General features: G+C 41.8%; 2 protein-coding genes across 2 annotated transcripts in view; both read right to left on the bottom strand.

The window, feature by feature from the left end:
- Window positions 1-496: 496 nt before the first annotated feature.
- Window positions 497-4,484, bottom strand: TTR (transthyretin). Its single transcript, XM_081014477.1, has 4 exons — window positions 4,333-4,484; window positions 2,926-3,071; window positions 2,067-2,202; window positions 497-779 (listed from the first exon to the last, which is right to left on the bottom strand). The coding sequence occupies exons 1-4, from the start codon at window positions 4,399-4,401 to the stop codon at window positions 672-674; spliced, it is 459 nt and encodes a 152-aa protein (XP_080870603.1). The 5' UTR covers window positions 4,402-4,484; the 3' UTR covers window positions 497-671.
- Window positions 4,485-18,185: 13,701 nt separating this feature from the next.
- LOC308481827 (uncharacterized protein) overlaps window positions 18,186-26,477 on the bottom strand; it is a 73,422-nt gene continuing 65,130 nt past the window's right edge. The window contains exons 29-32 of the mRNA XM_081014532.1: window positions 25,320-25,547; window positions 23,611-23,741; window positions 22,370-22,714; window positions 18,186-21,123 (exon numbers count right to left, since the gene is read on the bottom strand). Coding sequence (XP_080870658.1) covers window positions 20,173-21,123; window positions 22,370-22,714; window positions 23,611-23,741; window positions 25,320-25,547 — 1,655 coding nt within the window. The 3' untranslated portion in view covers window positions 18,186-20,172. The remainder of the gene's footprint in view (window positions 21,124-22,369; window positions 22,715-23,610; window positions 23,742-25,319; window positions 25,548-26,477) is intronic.

Raw genomic sequence — 26,477 nt, forward strand, 5'->3', positions numbered from 1 at the left:
TGTTAAATTGCTGTTTTAGGGGTTGTTTTTAAATTTTGCATTCCTTTCTATGGGAAAGTGTGCCTTGGTTTTGGAACAGACTTCCAGAATGGATTAAATTTGGGAACCAAGCTACCACTGTAATGGCTTGGACCCTACATTTTTGCTCCTTTCAAAGAAGGCAAGTTGCACTCATAGGGGAAACTATTTTAAGAACACATTCCATTCTCGTGTGTGCATGTGTGCGCATGTGTGCATGCGCATCACTAAGAGCACTGAGTGAGATCTTCAGTACAATGTCTCCTTCCCTGCCACTTCCCTCTGCCTTAAGTGTACTTATGTGCCAATGGCACTGCATTTCTCCAGGCTTCCTGGAGTGAGCATAGGTGTGCCAGCAGCTTGATGTGCAATGGGTATAGACCCTATAAAAATTGAGAAAGGACCGTGGGTGCCTCTTGAGCTTTTGTTAAACAAAACTGGATCTTGTTTTGTAACACAGAAAATGACACTGAAACTATTTAGAGAAGAAATATTTATTGATGCATTAAAAAAAAAAAAGTTTTAGCCAAGATGTTAATGCTAGATGCTACTTTAGCAAACAAGCCATGGGTTATACAAATTAACTGCTGCCTCTAATATAATCCTACAAAAGTGGAATAGTAGAGAGAATGTTGTGAGAATAAAGTATGATGTCATTCCTTTGGGTCGCTGACAACAGCTGTGGTTGAATAAGAATAGGGACTAAGAAGAGCAGCAATGGTGTAATGGCGATGACCAGAATCGTTAGCAGTAAAAACCACCTGCAAGAGGAAAATACTTAAGTTGGTCATACAATGCTTTTTTTCTGTAAAAACCTGTATTAAAAATATTGATTCATCATAAGTTGCCTACAAACTGTCCAAGTGCTCTGATTTGTCTGGTATCCTTGGACAGGCCAATTCATTTCAATAGAAGGAACACATCTGTATACCAAAAAAGATTGACTTCACCTGTTAAAATGAATGGCAATGACTTTGCAATTTGGGAATCATTATGTGCACATACATGTACTTGAGAAATAATCATTGGGTAGGGACAGCTTTGTTTAGATTTCAGTTAAGAAGTTAATGAAAATGCCGGAAGACATTCAGTGTGATACGGTGACTCCATAAGCATGCTAAATTTGGTTGCAAAATTTAAAGCGACTTTTTAGTGCTGAGAATCATCTTGTCATTGATCGGTGAAGATATGCTTTTTATGTGGTTAGTTAATTAAAAACCACTGAATGCATTGCACAAAAAAACAAGTTGTTTTTATAGAAGTTTTAAGGAGTGCACAGCTTTAACCAATATACATATTGTTTCTTTCTAAAGATGCATGTGAAATTAGAGAGGCACTAAAAATATTTATGCTGGTTAACAAGAAGCACCTTAGAATCTTAGAGCTGGAAGGGACCCAAGGGTCATCTAGTCCAACCCCCTGCAACGCAGGAATATTATGCAATGCAAAGGATATTATGACTTGGGGGCTTTCCTAATGTTTTGCACTTTGAGAACCAGCAGAAAAATTGATTTGGCAGAATCCACTTGTTAAGTCATGATGGCCTAATTTGTCTACATTTTTCAAGCACTGAGCCTTTCCTTATGCATGTGTGAGAAAGTTAAGGTAAGCCTGTAAGCTTACAATGTCTAACCAACAGAAGTTGGATTGTAAAATTGTTTTAATTTTTTTAAAAAGTTTGTTCACTGTTTAAGGAAAGTATACTTCTAGTTCAGCTGGAGGTTCATGTATAAAAATGCAAGATTTATGGTTTTTGTACAGGGTGAAGTTCTGATAGATTTAAGGGCAGATTTGGATGTGGCTTGTTTAGGGGATCGGACACTTAAAATGCAGCCACTCCTGTAGTCTACACATACTAAAACCTTCAGCTTGCATCCTCTTCTCTCCCCAGTCCTGCTGCATAGTTGATAGCAGTAATTACCCAGTCAATTGGTCCCATGATAATATTTGACTCCGAAAACTTACTATATTGTGGGATTTTAAAAACTCTGCCAGTGGTTTGCATTATTGGGGGGGGGGGGGACGATGACGACGACCCAAATACTCACATCAGCATATTCATGAAATGGAGCAACGCCAGCTGCCTTCCAGTATGTATTGGTGTCAAACTGGACCTTGTACAAGCCTTCTGTAAATTGTTCATCTGTTGTAAGCTCATGGATTTCCCCAAATTCATTTGTTTCCCTGTAATACAGGTGCGTAAAAGTAGTAAGGATGGTATCTTTTTATGTACATTTTTTTCCCATACAAGAAGTGGGTTGGGGCTCTTATGGAGCACCAGATTTTCTCAACAAGACTTCTGTGTAGTCATGTATAAGACTGCTTTAAGTTGCAATTCAAAGTTCGCTTGGAAAGTCATTCACTTTCATTTCATAACTAGCCAGATGTCAGGGATATGCGCAGTATCGGCACCTTTTTTTACTAGAAGAAAAGCACTGCATCTCCCTCTTATCAGCTGACAAGGCTCTAGGTGTTCTAGAGTGGGTGAGCAGTTTGCAGCCCTGTCTCCATACTAGCTTCCTGTGAGGATATTGAAAAGGTTAGTTTTGATTCTTTTTAAGAGAGCAAACATCTAGTCTTCATAGCTGCAGAGACATATGGCTTTCAAATGCAGACTATAGTACTAGTCATGTTCCTAGGAAGGCGTTCTGTGGTAGGTCATGTAACAAATAAGTTCACTTTACAAATACAGGATGGGTGTGATGGTGCTCCCACAGTGATAAGGCCGAAAGTAGTTCCTGTTGCTGTGAGTAAACATATATTATCTGTATAAAGCCTTGGAAATAACAGAGAGGCTTGGAACAGAAACTTGGTTGGTGGTAGTGTTGTGGGTTCACACAATTTGGAGGTGCCGTCTCAGCAAGGCTGATTTGCTTCTCAAGGCACTTTGCATGCAGAGCAACTTACCCAGTAGCAAACTCCTTCCAGGTGCCATCTTCAGCTCTTTTGGACACTTTTACCAGTAGGCTGGTAGCTGGTCTTCCTTTAACTGCATCCAGGACTTTCACCATAAGAGGACACTTTGAGTCAATGGAGCCATGGGAAACCTTGACCTGGCAGAAGAAAATATCTATCAGAGTTTCTGTGGTCCATAGCCTATTTCATGGGCATAAGGAGCACATTACAAATTCTTCAACAGCCTGTACACATCCAAGAGCTGTCAAACAAACAAACAAATTAACTTGGGCTAGGAGTTACTGCAAACATCATTTATATACACATAGACATGGGATGCAGCTTTGAGAAATGGTCTGTTAAGAGTATTTAAAAGCAAGCACAAAAGAAAATGTTATGCCAGTTCAAGCTTTGCTTTTAACAAATAGATATTCCTCTTATTCCTCCCTCCACACTTTACTCTGATTTAAAGGTTCAGTGGGTCTATCATTATTAATGAATATTCAGCTAGCACAGCAATATTCTTGACATACATTTGAGCATTGCACTATTAATTTTTAATTATTAACTGTAGTCAATTGAGAATCAAACTTTACAACTTTACAAACTTTAAAAGTAAAAATGATTTTCATTTTACAGAGTAAGAAGATGAGCTGCAAATAATTATCAGATTTGCCACTGTCACAAATTGCCTTGAGGCATTTGCTGTATATGGTGACATATTGCATGTTTTTAAATAATGATAAAAAATAATGAATAGTGTAGTAAAATGGAACAGACCTCTTACAAACACTTACCTGTGCGTAAATCCCCTTGAACTCAATGGGACTTACTTCTGAGTAGACATGTATGAACAGAATTGCACCAACAGTTGCTTAAAAAGCAATAGCCTTGTAAGATTTTATGGTAACATACATTTAGACTATGCATATATGAAGAACAAATAGAGAGCTATTATTTTTTTAATGACAAACTTAACTAACAGATCTAGTTTTCTAACTATAAATGGCATGTGCTAAAATTTTCTGCATTGTATAGTAAGAAACATTGGAATTTATGGGTACCTTTCCTCCAAACAACCGATATCTTGAAACGTGAAATGGTCTGCAATTCCTAAGAGACAGCCATGTATCACACTGTGGCAGGCATGTGACAATATCTTGGGCTACTATTTTAATTTCTTCAGCATGATTAAATTACCAGTTGTCAGCAGTTTGGTACGTATTATTTCACAAATAGAATGTGTCTCCAGCAACCTGAAAGCCATTCTAAAGTACCTTGGTAAATGATGCAGCCATCAGAAGATATGGACAGTTCACCATGGATCAGCATATGTGGTACAAATTTGGTAATAAGCTTGCAAGAAGATTGTACTCCCCCCTGCCCGAGAAACTGCTGTACCACTAATGCAATACTTACCAGTGGCGTAGCTTCAGTGATGTACACCATTGCAGCCAAGCAAACAAGAAGCAGAGAGGAGGAGGCCATGGTGTTATATGTGTGTGTGCAATCAGCAAAACCCTGCCAACAGCTATAGGCCAGTGAGGTTTGAGTTTTTATACTCCATCGTTCTGCAAAACAGCCTACTTATCAAGTGCCCGTATGACTTTAAACCTGCTGATTCTGATTATTTACTTAGTAAGCAATCCAGCTGGGCAGTACTTCCATCCATTGGCCTTTTGCAGAAATCCATGGGATTATAGTATATGGAAGGAAAGACTCCACAGGCACTGTGAGTAAGCCAATGAGTAACCCACACAAACATGAACCTTGCCTATTGGGATTAGGATGTTTGGACATAAGTGTGTGTGTTGGTGTTGTGGGGGGCAGGGAACTGTTAAGCAACTGTTGTTTGCTTTTATTTTACGGGCCACAGAATGTCCATTGCTTGTGGAAATATCCAACTTGGGAGTCAGTCTTCCTTGCATTCTTACCTGTAATGGGCCATTTGGGCACGATAGATCTTGCTTTTCTGCAGTGCGCCAAGTACTGTCATGATTCCTATCTCCCATTCTATAAAATTCTGGGGTTCTCCTTGGGGCTTGTCACTGCAAGATGTCTAACTGTTTTAGTACCTGATCATTCACATTAGGAAGCAAGTCTGCATTGCAGAAGCTGACAGTTACCCCCACCAAAGCAATGTGGCCGTGTGTCTCCATTAGTGCCAATCTGTAGCACACATGGGGTGAAGTCTAATGTGTAGAAGATATGTGTTGCCTGCGATGCAGAATGCTGCTGAGACTTACTCAGAAAGATTCTCCTGCCATGGACAATGGAACTCTTTCTCCATGTCCTATAATTAGCAACTACTCTCTTGATCCACTGCAGTTAAACAGCATCTTGCACTGTTGCTGCTGCTGCTAGCAGGTGATAATGGTTATTTACATGCTGTGAAAAGCTCCAGCTGATGATTTTGTAGATCAAGTTGTTATTAAAGGCTCAACATCAAGCTAGGCCTTTATCATATTTTGAATTATTTTTTTAAAAAGTTATTGTACAATACTAATATAAGGTTACAGTAAATAAAATTCATCATACGGCTGTACAAACATAGAGAACATAGCCCATTTCTCAAATTGCTTAGGTCCTGACAGAAGAAGCATAGTTATGTCACAGGCCTTCCTTCTATAATCTCCCATGTAGAGTCAGATGATTCAGTGATAACCAATACGTATTTGTGGTTATAACATTATTTATTTGAAGTATTTTAACTCCAATATTTAACCAAAAAGGGCTCCTAAAGCAGCTTCTGAGCTTCAATAATAAGACAATCCTTACTCTCTATAAGGCAGCAGATTTGGAGGAATGAGAAAGAAAGCAAACTTGAGTACTAGATCTTAGTCACAATGTGCTTATAATGGCCAGCTGGAACTGAAAAGGTTGTGTATCTGAAGAAGTGTGCATGCACACGAAAGCTTATACCAAGAACTAACTTAGTTGGTCTTTAAGGTGCTACAGGAAAGAATTTTTTACTTCGACTATGGCAGACCAACACGGCTACCCATCTGTAACTGAAAAGGTTTAAGTAAAGGTAGAGCTATCAGGTGTTGGTCTTTCAGCAGAGTTGATAGAGCAATGCTGCTTCTCTCCCTCCCTCCCTTCCTCTCTCTCTCTGCTATAGCTTGATGGCAGCCTGCTGCCAGGTGACATTGATGAAGGGAGGACCCTGATGGAGCTGGCTTATCAGCTGACGGTGGCCCTGCTTCCCTTACCCATCTCTCTCCTGTAGTCTGATGCAATGGCTGCTCTCCATATGATAGCTGAGGGATGGGAGGCCCAACAGAGCTGACTTTCAGCACAGCTGCTCATGGCCCAGCTTCACTTCGCCTGCTGTAGATCAGTTGCAGCTAACAAACAGCAATCCTTCTCTTGCAGAAATCCTGCAGGATTCTACACAACGCCCCTGTTTTCATTGGAGAAATGTGGAAGGCCATGGAGTTATGTGACCCCAGAGCCAAGGAGATAAGTAACTCTATAACCTTTAGAAGATATCTGTATAGGGAAGGTTTTTTTAATGTTTAATATTTTACTATGTTTTTATATGTGTTGGAAGCTGCCCAGAGTGGCTGGGGCTACCTTGTCAGATGCGTGGGGTATAAACAAAAATATTATTGTTGTTGCTAAAGAATAGAACATCCCTATTTTCATCAGAGAAATGTTGGAGGGTATGGAAGACTCTCTTTTCCACCTCCCGCCCCTTTTCTTTTTTCCCTTCCGTGTTGCTTAGCACATCATGTAATGCAGGGGTGGAGGAACTTTAGCTCCCACCAAGGGGTCAAATTTGGCTCACAAGGCCTTTTTCAGGAAACAGTGGCTGCCTGCGACATCACTCCAATGGAGGGCGACAGCAGCAGATTGGCATGGTAGCGGGGATTGGCTCAGCATTAGCTGCTCATACCAGTTGCCCTGCTGGAAAATAGTGCACACAGCAATGGCAGCAGGATTTAGTGCCTGCTCCCTTTGGCTGTGCATGCCTGTTCCCCTGCTTGAAGCAGGCGTGCACAGCCAAAACTCAGTGCAGGGCTGTGTGAAAGCCCTTTTGCTGCTCTTTGAACCTCTGAAAACCAGAGCACTGGACAACACTTGCATGCTTGTGTACATATATTGCTGGACTTGGTGGGCCTTTGAGCTGACTCAGCAGGGCTCTTAAATTTTATGATATGCTATCACTGAGTATTTGCCGCCAGCTTTAATGTTCGTATATGTAAGTCTTCAGTCTGACACTTTAGTCCTTTCCACTTAAAATATTCCCTTAAAAATATCAGACCCATTTTTGTTTCCTAACACTGATGTGTTATAAATACACATCTGGTTGGATTATATATGGACCAGATAGAAAACTGGCTGAGCTTACACCCTGTTGAAATCTGTGGAGTAAGTTTTGTTTATGACTAACATAAGCTCCATTGATTCAATGTGGGTGAGCATATTCTGAACTGGGGCTTTTACTGGGGCTTGGTTTGGGTGTGCTGATGCAAGTAGAATCAGAAACAGGATCCAAGATGATCTTGACAGGCTGGCGAACCGGACAAAACTAGCTAAATTTTGGAGTCGACAAAATTAGGATAAGAGACATTCAAGGAGTGAAGGCTATGAACAGCTAGTAGCCATGATGGCTCTGCTCTGCCACAAAGATGGAGGGAGTATGTTAGAAACCACAGGATGGGGGAGAGTTCTTATTCTCAGGTGGGCTTTGCATAGGCATCTGGTTGGCCACTGTGAGACTAGATGAGTCATTGGCCTGATCCAGCACGTTCTTCTTATGTTCTTAAACAGGGATACATGTAAACGTCCACACTTATGTCAGACCAGATGCACAAATATAGGATGGGCGGTACATGTAAAAGGTCTTGGAGGGTTTAGCAGAGCTTAATCTAAACATGTGTCAACAGTGTGATGTGGCAGCAAAAAAGGACAGTGTAATTCTAGGTTATATGAATAGGTGTATAGTTCCTATATCATGAGAAGCAATGGTGCTGCTCTATTCTGCTTTGGTCAGACCTCGTCCAGAATCTTGTATCCAGTTCTGGGCACCACAGTTTAATAAAGCTATTGCCAAAGCAGAATGTGTACAGGGCGACAAAGGAGTCCTAGAAACACAAGCAAAGCCCCACAAGCAAAGGCTGAACAAGTTGGGTGTTTGGTTCACATGCAGAAGGGGTGATGGGAGTTGTAGTTCAGCAGCCAAAGGTTCCCTTCACCTGCTGTAAGTAGTGGATTTCCAGCACCAGCAGCAGATTGGATTAGGTGACCTCTGAGGGTTCCTTTCAAATATATCACTCTGTAACCCAGGTTGTACATGTGATTAGAAATCTGGAAGAGGTCAGTTGTGTTTGTCTCATGGAATATAGTGGGGCAATTTAGCAAATTGTGTGGGGCAAATCATATTTTCTAAGCAAACCTCCATTTGGGCTCCTATACACATATGAAGCTCCCATGTGTGTTGGCTTGGTGCATGCAGAGGAGAGCATACATGGAGTTAGTTACTTGTGCTGCTGAAGTGAGCAGGGAAGCCTTTGTGGTTCGTGTTGAGCTTCCATGCACATAAAAGGAACCCTAACATTACGAGGTGCTAACTTTGATTCCAGTACTCATAAGAGTTACCCAGATTGTCAAAGGAAGTGTCAGTTCATAATCCACTTGTTGCAAAAGGTGGCTTGAATCAGTGCACCTGGAAATGTGACAAAAACAGTGGCCTGTTGGGAATCGGACGAAAGCAAAGGATTAGTTCGTATGTTGGGAGTCAAGCTTACTCATTGGGGGAAGGAGGGAGTATTTATGGAAATATTCATTATGGAAATAATCCACAAATATTCAAACAAGTAGTGGATTATCTAGATTCCAAAGCATTTGAAGTCCACCCGCTGCTAGTTAAAGTAAAAAATTCTAATAACAGGACCTCCCTGGAAGTAAGTTTTGTTCTTGAAATGAATTCTTTCCCTTTTCTTTTGGTTAATTCTCTTGTTTGCATCAAAGCTGTTTTGCTGTTGCTATGTACTTAAATCTCATATCTTTCCCCCACCCCACAAGTAAGCCTATTGGCCATTTTCTCATTGCAGTTGATTTCCAAAGGTATTATTTTGTATGAATAGTTTCTAAGATGACGATAGTAAGACTCCTGCAGCAGACTGGAGAAATAGCATAAGCTACACCTGCTAAAATTCCCTCTTCTACACATCTATGAAAGGTCTTCAAGTCAGGTCCTTTTTTGCACCTGACATCCCCAGGAGTAAGGTTTTCATCATGTTTTGTTGCAACATAGTTATGCTTCTTATATATACTTTGTATTTTTATTTTGAGGATTTAAGTTGCTCTCAAAGTAAATAAGGTATCAGACCCTCGAAGGTTGTAGTACTGTACCCACTTAGCCAAGTATGGTAGGATTGTGCTGTCAATCAACTTCAGGATGCATCCGCTTCAAAGAGACTCTGGGCTTATCCACTCTTTCCAGGCATGGCTCTTTGAAACATGGGATAAAAGTGAATGTGGCACAAGTCACATGTATAGGTTTATTTATCAAGGAGTTTTTGCCCTGAGATTCAAATGTCAAATTTAGATTATGATGAAAAAAGTGAACAGGGTTTCTGCCCCATTGTTAGTTGTGTACAAGAGGGAATTTCAGCTGGTGTGTGACGAGCTACATGAAAGGCAGTGGAAAAATGAAATGAAATGAATGAACAATTAAAGGTGCGGCAGCTCTGTTCTCTCTTTCACCTGGTCCCCCTGTGTGCAGCCTCATCTTATGCATATTTGCTTATGTGTAAACCTAAGTTAGGAGTAAGTCCTTAATTCAAAGGGGTCTACTCGCAAGGAAGCATGCACAGGATTGTAGCCTTGGTACTACTTAGTGATTGTATCATTAACAGCTGGTGCTGGTTCTTTAACAGAAGTATGCTGTGCTGGACTGCAGTCATCTTAATGCACTGCTTAAATGGATAGTGAATTTGGGCTTCCGTGTGTTGAGACTTGTACTTTGCTTGTTTGTGCTTCTTGCTAAGATCATAAACTGCTTAGTCAATGGATCTGGCTCAGGCCCTGTTCTGGTGCTTAAAACCACTACAAATAGCAACGTGGAAATGGCTGCCTTATTTGCTAGCACTTCAGAGTTCTGCAGTTTATCTTGATGCTGCTTTAGACTTTGTGTAAATAGTGCTGTTAGGCTGAAAAATACTGAGCCACATTAAAAGCTATCGACACAATTTGCTGTGTGTGCAAGAGATTGTTCTGATAGATTACACTCGGCTGTATGATGATGTCTTGGTCTCAGTGTTCATAGTGTTCATAAAGCATAGCTGAGAACAAGCTATATCATGTTGTATGCATAACCTGTACAAGTGGTCAAAATAACGTGTGTGTGTGTGTGTGTGTGTGTGTGTACTCATACCCAAACTGTAAGGTAAAGTGACCCCTGACCATTAGGTCCAGTTGTAACCAACTCTGGGGTTGCGGCGCTCATCTCACTTTATTGGCTGAGGGAGCCAGCGTACAGCTTCTGGCTCATGTGGCCAGCATGACTAAGCCTCTTCTGGCGAACCAGAGCAGCGCACGGAAATGCCGTTTACCTCTCCGGAGCGGTACCTATTTATCTATTTGCACTTTGACGTGCTTTTGAACTGCTAGGTTGGCAGGAGCAGGGACCGAGCAACGGGAGCTCACCCTGTCGCGGGGATTCGAACCGCTGACCTTCTGATCGGCAAGTCCTAGGCTCTGTGGTTTAACCCACAGCGCCACCCACGTCCCGAACCCAAACTGTAAGCAAACCCAAATCAGTTCAGACTGGTGACTATGTGTTAACACACATACTGTACACACATCTGTCTGGTGAATGGTTGAACTCATCATAACTGCCCATCCATAACCCAAACTGTCCTTCATACTATAGAGATAGTAGCAATTTGTTCAACCTATATTATGGAATATTCATGCCTCTTAGCAATTCCTGCATGCCTTTTTGTAGCCCTCTGTCACTTGTTAGTGGCTGGGATATTTGCAACAGCATCAGAAATGAAGTGGCTTGGATATAGAAACAAAGCGAATGCATGCACATTTAACCATTTGTGTATACAAGTAAACAGACATGTACACATGCTGTGTTCACATATTATGCAGGGGGACAGGACAGAGTGAAATCATAGCAGGAAGCCCCACTCCTGCCCCTACTTGCATTCACATAATGTGAAAGAAACAAGATGCATATAAACTCTAGGCATGTAGGCTTTTGCATGTGCAAAAGGGGATTCTATCTATTCAGGGCTCCCTGATCCCTTGTGTACATTGCCTACTCGTATATACTTTTATTGTACGTAAGCTGTTTCACAGGATATGCCATACATGTGCAGGGGCAGGAACAACAGGAAGGACCCCGCTCCCCATTTGTAATGTAATATGTGAAAAAGTCTGAAGAGTACACATGTTCCGTGTAATAGCTGAACAATGTACCTTCAGAAGTTACACCCGTGATAGCTATTTGGATTCATCTGAATGTGGTCTTCTGGTAAGTCAGAAGTCTTTTTCTAAAATTAATTTAAGAATGCCAGTCACTGACTAATCACCCTGTTGATCTCTTTAAACCCTTCTCTCAAATATTTCTCTGCCCTACATTGCTCTAAAGCTATTGGTCTTTATTGCATACCACTCGCAATTTGAGCAAGATATAGTGGCAGTTTCTGGACTCAATGGCCCAAAATGAGGATAGAATTCCTGGGGGAAACTTCACCTGTTGAATTTCTGCATGTCATGGTGTTGGGGTCTCATGAGCTCCACCCCAAAAGCTTTTCCAGGGAGAGTGGCAGGGCAAACAGGAATACCACTCAGACCTGCACTTTCTAGTCATGGGACAATCAAAGTGTGGCTGGGCCCTGAGAGAGTGGCTGGGGAGAGAGGAAGACAGATACTAACTTTTCTGAGGTGTGACACTTAAGTCCCTTAACTGAAGGACTGTCACTCATACAGTGGTGCCTCGCAAGACGAAATTAATCCGTTCCGCGAGTGTCTTCGTCTAGCGGTTTTTTCGTCTTGCGAAGCAACCCTATTAGCGGCTTAACGGATTAGCGCTATTAGCGGTTTAGCAGCTATTAAAGGCTTATCGGCTTAGCGGCTTAGCTGCTAAAAGGCTATTAAAGGCTTAGCGGCTTAGATAAAGGGGGGGGGGAAAGCGAAAAAAAAATCTCAAGACTCGCAAGACATTTTCGTCTTGTGAAGCAAGCCCATAGGGAAATTCGTCCTGCGAAGCAACTCAAAAACGGAAAACCCTTTCGTCTAGCGGGTTTTCCATCTTGCGAGGCATTCGTCTTGCGGGGCACCACTGTAATTTGATTAGTAGTATGTCAAGCTGTTCCTTTCAGGTATTCCTCATTAAGACAGATGTGTACATTTGGCAACATGTATGTTGCTGTTGTGGAGCTAATGAGGAAAAGTATTCACAAACATGAATATAGAGGCAGGAAACATCTGAGAAATATGTTTCCCCTCAAATACCAATTAAAGATTTTGACTTTTCACAAGCTTTTCTAAAAAGCTTGGTTGTAGTTTTTGAATTGGTCCTAAAATACATAAAGCTTTTTTCCTTTACCCAAAAGTAAACTTCCAAACTGAGCCAGAAAGCTAAGAAATGATCAAATCCATTCTAGATCACCATGTATCCAAGAGATAGCCATTGGCTGGACAACAACTCCCATCATCCGCAGCCATTGACTATGAACCCAGGGGCTGATGGGAGCTGTAGTCCAACAATGCCTGGAGGACACCATTTTGTCTACTCATGTGTAGCCACTAAAAAGAGGGAAAGAGCAGCAAATATGAGATTGTAGAGAATGTCTCCAACACATTCCACATTGTGAAGATTCAGCTCTTCTTATTCCTACTTGTGGTTATTCCTCTTCCTTCTGTGTGAAAAGGTACAATCTACATTGTCTAAACCAGGCATAGGCAAACTCAGCAGTCCAGATGTTTTGGGACTACAACTCCCATTATCCCTAGCTAACTGGACCAGTGGTCAGGGATGATGGGAGCTGTAGTTGGCTCCAGCCTACCCTCTCTTGGACCATGCTTTGTTCATTGCTGAGGCTACACCTTTCTTATCTTTCCTTCCCTACTCCTTACTTACTCTTGTGCTGCCCCCTCAACCATACTGAATGCCAATTCTTACTGACTTTTCTGTGTCTGATCTACATGCATTTTATTGTGCCCCCCCAACCTTGGTTTGAAAACATTAAACCTCTGAGAAGCGATCAAACTAGCTTAGCTACAGAAGGCAACACACTTGTGGTCCCCGCCCTTTAAAAAGGATTACAGTCATTGGAGGTGAGAGGTTGGCGTTTTGATTTTTATTTTGATTTGCAAAACCTAGAAGGGAGGACTGGGTAATTTTTATTTTATAATACCGAATTTGTTTTATGTTTGCCAAATTGCCTTTGAATTTATTGTTACGTTCTGTAAACTGCTTTCTCCTGCAGCCTCCATAGACCCCATGTTCTGAATGTAATGATAAGTGGGTGTTTGTGGTAAGCTGCTTTGGGCACAAGTCACTGTGGAAAGGTTGCATAGAAATAAACTCAATCAATTATCTAAAAACATCTTTAAGGATCTCCTTGAAGACATGCGCAAGGTATTTCAGAGGTTGTACCAACCACAGAAAAGGCTTTGTCTCTGGAACTCGCCAACCTAACAGCTCTCACTAGTAGACCAGTAGCAGGGTCTCAAATGCTTATCTTAAGGCTTGGGCAGGCTTATCTGCACACGGTGTGCATTATCCCTCCTACCCTTTCTTTTAGTGGTGGACAGAATCGTATACGGAGTATATATGGATGCTTTGATCACATGTGATGGTTACTGCTCAGTGGAGCACATGTATGAGTGAGCTTGAACCTTGCTCCCATGTTGCACCACATGTACAGAGTGTGAGTCCTGGGACGAAGATGTGTAACCAATGCTCGGTCAGGTAAAATGCTTGTGAAATTGGCTTATTTGCAGGGATTGAGTCTGTATAAATAAATAAATAAAATCCGCCTTGCCGGCTTCAATCCGTAAGCCTGTTCCTAAGTGCCAGCCAAATAAGATTAACAGATCATAAATTGAATTAGATTGGCAGTCAGTACTTTTGAGTAATTATAAATTTCATTTGCTGTTTGCAGTCTCCCCCCCCCTCTAATAAACATTTCTCACTTCCCTACTGGGATAGATTAATTTTTCTGGCAGTCAGCATGACTTCTCTATTCATTGCCCTCAGGACTGTTACATAAAATGCTTTTCTCCCCCCCCTTTTTTTTTCATATAAAAAGGGATGGTAAGACTATTCGGTCTTATAACCTCTATGCATGTTGTTATGCAGTATGCATGTTGTTATACAGTACTTGCTGCCTGGCCTGCCTGGAGCTTGTGGGACTGCACATTGTCTATTAGCATGTTTAAATCTGAAATGGGCATAATGTTAACAGCAGAGCCATTCTTTCAGTAAGACCAGGGTTCCAGAATGCTCTGGGCCAAGAATAGATTAGTCCACCCCATGACTTACAGTAGGGAGATGGTGAGTGGGAAGGAGGAAGAAAGGGAATTTTGGAAGGAAGAACACCAGAAGGACTGAACAGAGCCTGGGAGTGGCTAGCCATTCTCCCTCTTGCAGAAATATGGAGAACCGAACTTAAGATTGGGGGAAAAAAGAAACTGAAAGAAACCAAAATTGACAGATTTGCCCACCTTTAGTTACAAGAACTGTACAGTAACTTAAATAACATGTGCTTGAGCTTGCTCCCCCCCTCCAATTCCTCTTTACTTGTTTTCCATGCCTTCTTCAATTGTGTGCCTGAGGCAAGTACCATATTGGAAAAGTTTTTATAAGTTGCTCTGGGAACTTTTTTGGATAAAGGACAGGATTATAAATGCCTTATATGAATAAAACTTCAATGCCTCCGTATTTCCAATCTGTCGTCTTAAAAGTATGGCACCTGAAACAGGGCACAGGACTCCATATAAGGTCTGCCTAGTGTGGAATAAAGTGGAACAATAACTTCTTGTGACTTGGAAACTATGATTCTATTAATGCTGCCTTAAATTACATTAGCCTTGTTTGCAGCCCCAACTTGCTGTTAGCTCATGTACAGCGAATATGTCACTGGATCAAATCTCAGCATTCAGAAAGATGAATGTATCAGCATGTAGGCATAATGCTACTACCTTGGTGCTCTTGAACCTCTTGCCCCACTGTCCACTCCAGGGCAGGCTCAGGTTAGAATGCTAGAATTGCAGAGTTGGAAGGTACACCAAGCATCATATAGTCTGACACCCTGTGATGCAGGAATCTCAACTACTAGATCATACATGACAGATGGCTATCCAACCTCTGCTTAAAAACCTCCAAGGAAGGAGAGTTCACCACTTTCCAAGGGAGTTCATTCCACTGTGTGACACCTTTTAATGTCAAAAAGTTCTTTTCTGTGCTCACTGGTAATTTACTTGTGTTTCGTCCCCCTGCCCTTTTGAAAATGAGGACATTTGCTGCCCCTCCAGCCTGCAGGGACTTCACTTGCTCTTCAATAATTATCAAAGATTATAGACAGAGGCTCTGAGATTATATCTGCAAACTCCTTTAGTACCCTTGGGTGCAGCTCATCAGGCCCTGGAGATCTGAATTCATTTAAAGTAACTAGTTGTTCCCTTACCACCTCTTTTCCTATCCTGGGCTGCAGCTCCCTCCTTGCACCATTTATTCTGTTATCACCAGGCTGGACACTGCTTTCCTAATGAGTGAAGTCTGAGGCAAAGTAGGTGTTGAGCAGTTCTGCCTTTTCTCTGTCATCCAGTAGCATTTTGCTGTCTTCTCCATGCAGAAAACCTACTACTAGTTTGTTCTTGCCTTAAGGCTGTCTTGCAAGCCTGAGCTCATTCTTTGGCCCCCTGACCTTCTCCCTGCAACTGTTGGCTACTCATGTATATGCCTCCTTTGTGAGTTCCCCTTGATTCCATTTCTTACACATGCTCTTCTTAAATCTCAGCTCATCTGTAAGCTCCTTATGCAGCCAGACCAGTATCCTTAAATGCTTTCCACATTACTTTAATTGGAATTGTCTGCCTTTGTGCCTTCAATATTTCTCAGACCCATCCATCTTGGACCCCTCTTTCTCTTTGACTATTTCTGACCTTGGGATCTCACCCAGTAGTTGCTTCAGCTTTTTGAAACTGGCCTTCTTAAAGTTCAGAGTGCATATCTGACTATACTAAGCTTTCCCTTGCCTATGTTTCTAGATTCAGGTAGGTAGCCGTGTTGGTCTGACACAGTCAAAATATATTTAAATTTTTTAAAAATTGTCCAGTAGCACCTTAGAGACCAACTAAGTTTGTTCTTGGTGTAAGCTGAAGAAGTGTGCATGCACACAAAACCTTGCCTATGTCTCATGAAACCCAGGAGGACAGGATCACTTCCTCCCAAGCTTCCCAGTATTTCCACTTTGTCAATCAGTTCCTCCCTGTTGGTGAGGATCGCTTCTTCCACCTTCTGGCAAATGAAATTATTATGCATTATTTGCTTCAACTTTTTGCTTTTGTTATCTTTCACAGTGGAGCAGCTCCTGTTTCTTATTCTGCCTCCCTGCTAAAGGTTGCTGTAGCAAACCTAGGCTGAACATACTGACAGTGTTAGTTTTAGTCACTTTCAAAAACGGCATTCCTTGCATGTATCTGTGTGCTGCAGATTGCTTAGGCTTTTAGGCACAAGTCCACCTCTGGTATCCTCCATAATAACTCCAGCAAGCATGATAATTATGACCTCTAGTGGTGCAAACTAGGAAGGATGGTGATGTGACAGAGATTTGTATTGAGACCAAGGAACTTTGGTGAATGAGGCTTACTACTTGACTTTGGCCTAATTTATTTTATCTCCAGCTAGAAAAACAAGCAACCAAACCCTGAGAGCTGAAAGCCATTGCTCTACTACTGCTTGACTAAGAGGCATCCTAAGAAACGTATTTGAGGGCTGTATGCAACTCTGGATGGCTCTACCTGACATCCTTGCCCCCTAGGGATGCTTTCAGATAGAAGGCTCTTTTGAATGCTAGATGTGTTTAGTATGCCTGAGACTCATAATCCATATGGAGTTTATGCTGATCTGATCATTGTTAGTCCTGCCTAGTTCTCAGCGATGTGACAAAATATGACTTGGAAAGTGTCTGCCTGTGACAAGAATTGTATTAACTGTGCAATCCTATGCATGTTAATTCAGAAATAAGCTCCTATAAATTCAACTGGGCTTGCTCTCAGGTATTATTATAAATAATATTTATTAAACTTATATACCACCCTTCATCCAATGATTACAGGGTGGGTCACAACATAAAAATACAAAATGAAAACTCAAAATACATAATAAAGCAAAAGCAAAACAAACCAGTAATTCCCCTGCCATAAACAAAATTAAAAGACAATCAGCCAAAGGCCTAGTTAAAAATACATGTTTTTGCCTGGCGCCAAAAGATATGTAATGAAGGTGCCAGGTAAGACTTCTTAGGGAGACCATTCTACCAATGGGGAGCCACTGCAGAAAAGGCCTGTTCTTTTGTTACCACACTTCAGACCTCTCACGGGGGGAGGGAGTCCTTCAGGCATTGCAGTCCTGAGCCATTTAAGGCTTTATAGGTAAAAAGCAGCACTTCAAATTGAGCCCAGAAACTAATTGGCAGCCAGTGCAATTGGCTCAGGATCAGCTGAATATGCTCAAACTATCTTGTCCCAGTGAGCAACTTGGCTGCTGAATTCTGCACCAGCTGGAGTTCCTGAACTGTTTTCAGAGGCAGATATACATATAATGCATTGCAGTAATCTAACCTAGTAAAGCCCACTGAAGAAAGCAGGACTCCTGTTCAACCAAAAATGTATTGAATTCCACTGATAATGTGAAATTTGTGCACACTTTGTCAGTCACAGGCTTATCATACCAGCTGAGAACTAGACCCACGTCTCAACACTTTAATCAATAATTGGCTAAATGTTCAATTTAGTTTCTTAACAGGAAAATTCACTTCTCCCTTGTGTATCGTTAATTTGCAAATCTATCAGCAACAAATTCTTCCTAAGGCTGCAATCCTGGGAGCAAGTCTGATGGAACTCAGTGGCACTAATTTCTGACATGCATAGAATCTGGTTGCTTGTTATTACATTACTTTCAACAATGGGCTCAGCAGTGACTACTAACCTTTGGTGAACTGTACTCAGTAATTGTTACGGTTGTCTGAGTGGTTAGATGGGATGCATTTTTAACCAGTTAAAATAACTGAGCAGTGCAATTATAATTTATCCCTTTTATTTGAAATTCCACAAAAATACAGAATGTAATCCATCGATACCTCAAACTAGAGATCAGTGCAAAACCACAGCTTGTTATCTAAAATAAAAAGATACTGTAAAGCTTGAGATCTGCAAATTCCATGATTAACCCTTGAAAATGAACAGGCTATACTCCCATTCCAAATGGAAAGGTACATGGGAATTAACTGTAAACTCTGCGACAGCTACCAGTGCAGTCTTAAATCTCAGTTCATTAGATACAACTCTCCACACGTGAAACTGTGGATTAAAACCAAAGGAAAGCTTAAAATAAGCAGTATTTCTGTCATATAAAATGTTCCTTAAATGTAAGTTTATCTTGTCCAAAAAGATTAAAATACATTTACCATTATATACATTTTCATCCCATTCATTTTTGCTTTTCTTTGAATTATAAAATAGATATGTACAGAATAATAGACGGAGGAAAAAGGGACTAGGTCAACATACATTTATAGCACACTCCCCCTGCCAAGAATCCTAGGAACTATTTGTTAACAATGCTGGGAATCGTAACTTTGTGAGAGACAAACTACAGTTACTAGGATTCTTTGAGGGTGTGTGTTGTGCTTTAAAATGTATGGTGTGTATGCAACCTAGTTCAGTGGCAGTACACCCAATCCTATTTATTGCTTTTAGCCAAAGGGCCTGAGAAAATGTAAGATACATATATATATAATATAAGGCACTAAGTTGGTTTTATGGGTGTGAGTGGGGAAGGGGTGTGACCCCAGTCCTCCTTGGTACAAGCTCAATACTCTCTATGCTACACCACATTGACTGTACTATACAGATATACACAAAATTACTTACTGCACGATTGTGGCGTTTGAAAAAGCACCCATCCTGCATGGTTGGGTTCCATTCATTTCAATGGATGAAGCCAATCACTGAATACGTGAAAGGATCAGCTGCCTCCACTGAAATGAATGGGACAGCCCTTGTGGCTAGTAGAGTTGAATGACTACATCAGAACTCTTAAGCATCCTGATTCAGAGATGTCAGATGAGCACATGTGCTTCTGGTTTTAAGTTACATTTTTGTACTGTCCAGCAGCTGCAACTTGGGCTAAACCTATGCTTAGCCTACATGTTGCAAAAGGAGCACAATGTCTGCTAAGTGTAGGAAGGAAAATTAGACTGCATTCTTGTTTTCACTCCACCTCTTTTTACACTCATCTTTGCTTTTTTTCATGTAGAAGGACATTTTGAAAAGCAACTTAAAAAGGAAGTGAAATACCTACCCTTCTAGAGAACATACGTATTTCCTGTTGATATTAAATAGCCCGAGCAACAAGCCATCTCAGTTGTATTGTACATTTAAAGCTGCAATTCTAACCACATCCGCCAGTGAGTAACCCCCTGTGTTCAACCTGACTTACTTTTGAGTAAATACGTTTAGGATTGCACTGTTTGACAACTTAACTTCAAAGTCAATATGACTAATTGAGTTAATACTTTGCTATTTGGGCATTGCTAAACGCACAAAGAAACAAATCCAAGAGCAACTTAATCCTGAAGCAAGGCATTTAGTATCACACAGCTGATAACCAACTAAATCAGTTGGACTGCCATGCAGGTCCTAGCAATGTATGCTAGAATACAGAGGCTCAGGATGTTAGCTACATTCTTTCTGGATATGCAGCTGGAGTAGTTCCTTGTTGCTCCAAGCCTATGTTACTACAATCCAAGTTCTTTTACACTGCAATGCTATGAATCTTATACTCAGAGGTCCGACTGAAATCAGTGGGGCATACTTCCTAGAAAAATGTGTTTAGGACTGCATCCTTAATCTCTGTATCTCTTTTGTCTGGGCTTTGTGTGAGTTTTCTTGTACAGAAACTACTGCAAGGAAAGGAAAGCAATTCATTTAGCCCCTGAGAAAACAAACCACTAATCCCTATCACTGTTAAATGTAAATAAAAACTTATGGATGAAAGCATACCATCTATGAGCGTGTGTACTGCACAGTGCTGTATTTAACTCTTGAGGACTTGCTCAGGGTAGAACCAGGGGGAGGTGCTTCCTGTGTGCTGCCTTGGTTAAAGAAAGCATCTGCGATCAAGATTTGTCCCTGTCTATTGCTCTCAGGGTAGGTGGCTTGCTCTGATGTGCCCCACATGCCAGGGGTGGGTGTAACCACCCTCTCGGTCACTACCACATTCTGTCCTCCTGCTAAATTGGGGATGCTCAAGGAACCCTTTAGCTCGGAACTAGGTACAAGGACCCTCTCCCTTTCCCTTACAACAACGTAGTTTGAATCTGTGAGGTCTGGAAAGACTCCAGAAGGCATTTCTAACACATCCTGCAAGTTAGAACCTGGAGCAAGCACTCTCTCTGTCACTACCACATTCTCTTTAAACTGGGGGTCAAAGATTACTGGAGGGGGTATTGCCCCATAAGATGTTTCTGTCACGACAACATTGCTGCTGCTGCTGCTAACCAGAGGGCTGGGTATACGTCTAACTTGCTGCAAGCCAGGTGTAGATTCAAAGGTAGTCTCAGTTACTGTCTCCTCGGCCACCATTTCTGAACCAAAGCCTTTTGTGGTGTCAGGTATTTGGTTGCCAGAGCCTGAAGTATAGGTGTGCTCTGCATTCTGCTGATGCAAGTATTGCACATCAGATTCACTTGCTGCAAGAGTAGGAGTTGGGTCTTTCAGGCCTTGAGAGGTGTGTAGTCCAGCTTCCATGCCAATGCGTTTGCCCATGCAGATCTCAGCCAGAGTCTTAAATTTATCTCCCAAGTCATCCAGGTAATGCTCATCAAAGTCGCCCTCAATGAAACTGCAGCAGCCAACAGAACCATGGGGAGAATCTCTTTCTTCCTCCTGAGAGTAAACGAGTAGGCAGTCTTTTGCGAGGTGCCCTTCATCCTCGTCAGCAAAAGCATCAGCTTTCTAAAAATGTGGAAAAACAAGAACTGTGAGCACTTGTGTTTTGGAAGATATAATTTTCTTTAACGAAAACAGCAGTCAGCTTGGTTGGGTGTAACAAATTCCTTCAGGCAGAAGGCAGTGGTTTGGGGCCTTTTAGCTTAGTGAAAAGGCAACATGACAGAAGTGTATAGTGAAAAGTTTAGCCCCTTTTCTCATTCCTAGAACTCATGGACCCCTGTTGCATCTGGACATCAAAAGAGTCAAGACAGACAAAGTCTGTGCATGGCCAAACTTTGGAATCTGTTGCCACAAGAGGCAGAGATGGCTACCAACTTGGGTGGCTTTAAAAGAGGATTAGATAAATTTGTGGAAGATAAAACTATCAAGCACCCTGCTGGTAAGCTTCCCATAGGTATCTGGTTGGCCACTGTAAGAACAAGATCCTAGATTAGATGGGGTCTGATCCAGCAGGCTCTTCCTATGTTCTTAACAAAGAGAAACCCACCCATTTTGCAGGTGAGAGAGCCAGGCATAAAATTCTTCATATTTTCAGGGATGGGCATTTACAGGAGAAAAGTGACAGCTGAATGGCTGCATCTTATCTTCCCCACCCCCACTCTCCTTTTTAAAATTGTAGTTTGCCCACATAGTGGTAGCTCTCATTACTTTTGAAAAGGAAAGGGTAATGGGAGAAAGACAGCAATGACGCTGCTTGCCAGCTCCATGCCCCATAGAAAAATATGCAATTTCCCCCTCCTTAGAAATTGATGACAATGCCATCCCACTTCTGGGTAATAGAAGTGGTGGCATTTTTGGCTTAACTCTGTCAGAGACAGCAGGAACAGTGATGTAGGGCAGAATTTCCTTCCCCCATTGCTTTATTTTTCTATAGAAATTTCCCCCTTTTCATATGTTCCTTAGTAACAATGAATGAATGCCCATGGCAAATTAAAGGTAAGCATGGCAGTCTTCAAAGTGTTTAGATTTGTTTAATGAACACAAGTAAAATAAATGTGCTATATTAGATCACTTTTGAGGACATTGGGAAAAATCCTGATGCAAACTGAGAATGTTAGGGAAATGGTGATAATTTGCATAGGGAAATATTCACATTTTCCAGGAAACCCACAACACTGCGTGTGAGAGATGCCCAAACCAATCCTAATAAACTAAGGAGTGGAAAATACAAAGGTCCCAGAATTAAACAAAACAGGGGAAGGGGAAGTCAACCAAGAGAGGAAGCATCTCACAAAAGTGGAAATCTTACTTCAGTGAAGTAGCTCCTTAAGAATTCTTCATTCACGGCTCCAGCATGTTCCATGTATCTGCTATCCATTGTCAGGATTTTCTGTGCTGCCATGTCTCCCCCTCCTATTCCTCTTGCTCCTGCTATGGTTGAGCCCCCTCCAAAATCCATGCCTTCATGATGTGCATGAGACGTACGGGCCTCCTCCCAGCGCCTTTCGATGGTTGTGGTGTTACGCGGTCCAAATGCAGAAGAGCCAGAAACCACAGCGCCTCCTGCCACGCCTAAGCTTGACGATGCATTTCCATTTCCCATCCCTGAGGCCGAGTTGTTCACAGAAGTCATGTGGCTTAGGCTGACAGCAGCCTAACATCAAAGAGAAAAATAAAACTGTAAAACTACATTCATTTAAGGAGGCAGGCTGAAGTCACAATCAAACAACATGCAGCAGGCTGGGCTGGGCGAAGCCAGCTAGGAGACAAATGTGATTCAGGAACAGATAGTTTATTTGCTTCCTGCTTGGAGAAAAGGAAGAGCAGATTTGTAATACGTGAGAGGAACAGATCCTGAAAGGTTTGGCTACTTGCATGGATGTCTGCAGGAATGTTACCAGGGTGGGGGAAGTAAAGTATGGAGTGGCCCAGTGCATACTGTCTCAGATTTCAGGTTCTACAGATGCTAGAGATCTATGATTTAAAAATGAAATCTGAGAATCTGGGGATTATGGTTCATCCAGCAGGGGACAATGTCCCCCTTGCTAGAGCACCACCCCATATACAGTTACTTGTGTCCCCCCCCAAAAAAAAAGCTCCTTTCAGAACAACAGAGTTTGTAGTTAGGCAGTTTTCCAGGTCAATGGGAATATCTGCTGGATAGCAGAACTTCTTAGCAAACTTCCTTCCCAAATGTACAGCTGCGTCAGAAAAAGTAGCCTGAGAACAGCTGCCTCAGCCAGATCCTGCCTATTTACAAGCCCAGAAACTGCACACTCATCCCAACTGTTTTTACACACACACTTTTTAATTATGTAAATGAATTACCCCATACCTATTTAAACTGATAAGAGAGTAAGCGCCATATTGTTCTAAGTAACTCAGCCCATTGCTGTCTAAAGCAGACACTTCTGCTGCAGCCCTACATGCCTGTCCTTGGAAGGACATCCTATTTAACTCAGCAGGATTTACGTCTTAGCAGACATGCATTAAGCAGGATATCAACATTCCTTGATGCCAAATACAAAATCAGGGCAAAACACAAGATACCTTGTCTTCAGGGGCTGCCCCTTCGTTGTTCCATATTCGCAACATTTCTTCGCTGTTATCGGGTATTGCCACAAAGCCTTTTGAGGCACCTGATCCACCAAAGCCACACGCCAGCAGTAAGAGAGGCACCACTGCAAAGGAACACGGCAGATCAGCGAACCACCAAAGGTTGAACTTGCAGAAGCAAATCCTAAATATCCGTTCATAGCCCATTAAATATAACAACAAAATACTCCAAAATCCACTTGAAATATTACAATGTTCTCTAAAATAGAGCCATGTAATGCAAACATTGCACCACAAACAAGAGGTTGTGTACCAATTCTGTACTAATCTATACTTTCTGATGGCTTAGCACATTTTAAAATTCCAGTGAGGTGAGAGCACTGCAGAACCAAACATGAACAGCAGCAAGCAACTTCCATTTGCTTCAGCTTGCAGGCCTCACACATTCAGAGTTGTGCATGTTCCACAACATTACCATGAAAACACAGGATTTAGGTACAAATTTTGGCAACTTCAGGTTTTTTCCCCTAGCTCTCAGACAGTGAAAAGAGGCTTGCAGCTATGTGGGAAAGCAAGCAGCCTACAAGACTCCAGCAGAGGGGCTGAGCACCCTTTCCAGTGACTGGCGGGGTAGGTGCTATAGTCCCTTGCATTTTTAGCAAAAACACAATTTTGCTAGATAAGCAAACATGGGTAAATCAATCCCCACAGCGGCAGTGGTTGCCAGTTTATTTCCAGGCCAAATTCACGGTGCTCACCCCTGGGGTTTAAAACCCTGAATGACTTGCGCTCCAAATATCTAAAAAACCACCTCCATCCCTACATCTTGGGTGTTAAGTTCAGCAGAGGGGGTTCTCTTAGTAGTTCCACCATCTTCAGAAGTATGGCAAATGTTGACTTGGGAAAGGGCTTCCTCTGTGGCAGCCCTTAAATGGTGGATCTCCCTTCACACAGAGGTGTTCCTACCATCTTCATTGTGTAACGTTTGCAGTATGCTGAAGATACACCTCTCTCCCCAGGCCTTTGACAATTAAAATATTTATGTGGGACCCACCTCTTCAACCTTTACTGTACTGCTCTGTGGAATTGTAACAGCTGCTTTAATAATTGTACAAAATGTTTTACTTGTTTTTAATAGTACAATTATAATGTTGTAACCTGAGCAGGGGCCTTATAAGTGAGGGGTGGGTAAGAAATCTAATAAATAAAATACTCTGCAGAATTCATTGCTTCTTGGAACATTATTTTGATTATTATTTTAAATTATTTTAACAGTGCTCTTAATCCAGACTTTAACTAGCTACTTCTAGTTTGGAAGGCCTCGTGGCTTGTTTTTTGGTCAAGCTGCCAAACAACATTTCACCTCATATGAAAGTTGAATTTTTGATAAAAGATAGGAAGAACAAGGATCAAAAGCTTTAAAAGAAGTGGGAAAGGTGTATCAGAGACAAATAAAATTTTAACAAAGTTCCTTAAATGTATTGCTCTACTCTTTACCGCACCATATGTAAAAGGTCAGAACATTAAGCTCTCTATTAAGTCCTATTGAGTCTAATGGGAGAAAACCAGAAGGGGCTTAACTTTGGTTGGTTCACGCCCATAAAGCTTGCATGAAGATTGCAAGTCCCCGCAAGGAGGAGTCATTGTGTCAGAGTGCACAATGGCATTCTGCCAATTCTTCTGGAATAACGCTAGTTACTTACACAGCAGCAGCAACAACGCCAGAATGATCAGAGCAATTGCTGCAGGTCCTAGAAAAACCGATGAGCCGACGATTGCTGCTCGGCAACCACCACCTTCTGCACATTCACAAACATCCAGTCTCAGAGTTTGATACTCGGGACAGCTAAGACCTTGGTTATCTTTCACCAGGAGTGGAACTTCATATGATCCAGGCTTCAGATTCTCTGGTATAAGCTGTACTCTAGATCCTTCACAGGGAAAAAGACAGTAACAATAAATAAGAAGCAATGTAATGTAAGTAGCTGAACATATGACAGAACTGTGAGCAGATACTGACTTTAGGGTTACCGACTTGATGTTCTGAAGTAAATAGTTATATTATGGAGATAAACACATCAGTTTCTAGATTACCTAATTGTTGTAAACCCCCTTTGGCAATTGTAGTTTTGGCACCAGGGATGGGAACCTGCGGCCCCTGAGATGGTGGTCTACAACTTCCACCAATGGGAGCTATAGGTCCTCTTATAGGACCACAGGTAGACCCCCCAGGTCTACACAGAGACATCAGCACAATGTTTAAAGAGCTAAAATTATCAATGGATGCTAAATAGTCTTTAAATGAGCATCCCTGGTGTTACAGCAATTCTGCAAGTACCCAGTCTGTCAACCAGACAGAATGTGAAGAACAGTTTTCCTAGATGTGTGTTAATTCCTTGCAGCTATGGCTTTGGGGTACCTTCCCAGCCTGTCTCAAGGAGAAGAAGCAGAAAGACCACAGAGAATTTCTCTTTCTCTACAACCAGTGCCCAAATGAGGAGAGGGGTGGTATCTTACATCTTTTTCAGGTATAGCTGAAACTTTTCCGCTCAACTTTCAGATAGCAGTAAGTGCAGAGAATTTCTGGCTTATTTCAGTGGGAGAGAAATCTTGGGAGAGATGCTCTCCTAGCATGAGAACTGACCACAAGGATCTAAGGATCTTCAGACAAATAATCTCGGCCACTCAGCTTCAGATGTTTTATTCTCTGCCTCTGGTGAAGCTAAGCCCCTACTTCTGAAGCTACACTTCAAAGCAATGCTACTTTGGCCAGCGCATGTTATCCAAGAGAGGATTAGCCAAGTCACAACTAAAATAACAGGCTTGTACCCAATGGTTGTGAGTTTTAAGCTTGGTTTTAA

This window comes from Podarcis pityusensis, assembly GCF_964106645.2.
Source record: "Podarcis pityusensis genome assembly, chromosome: 7".
Taxonomy (NCBI): domain Eukaryota; kingdom Metazoa; phylum Chordata; class Lepidosauria; order Squamata; family Lacertidae; genus Podarcis; species Podarcis pityusensis.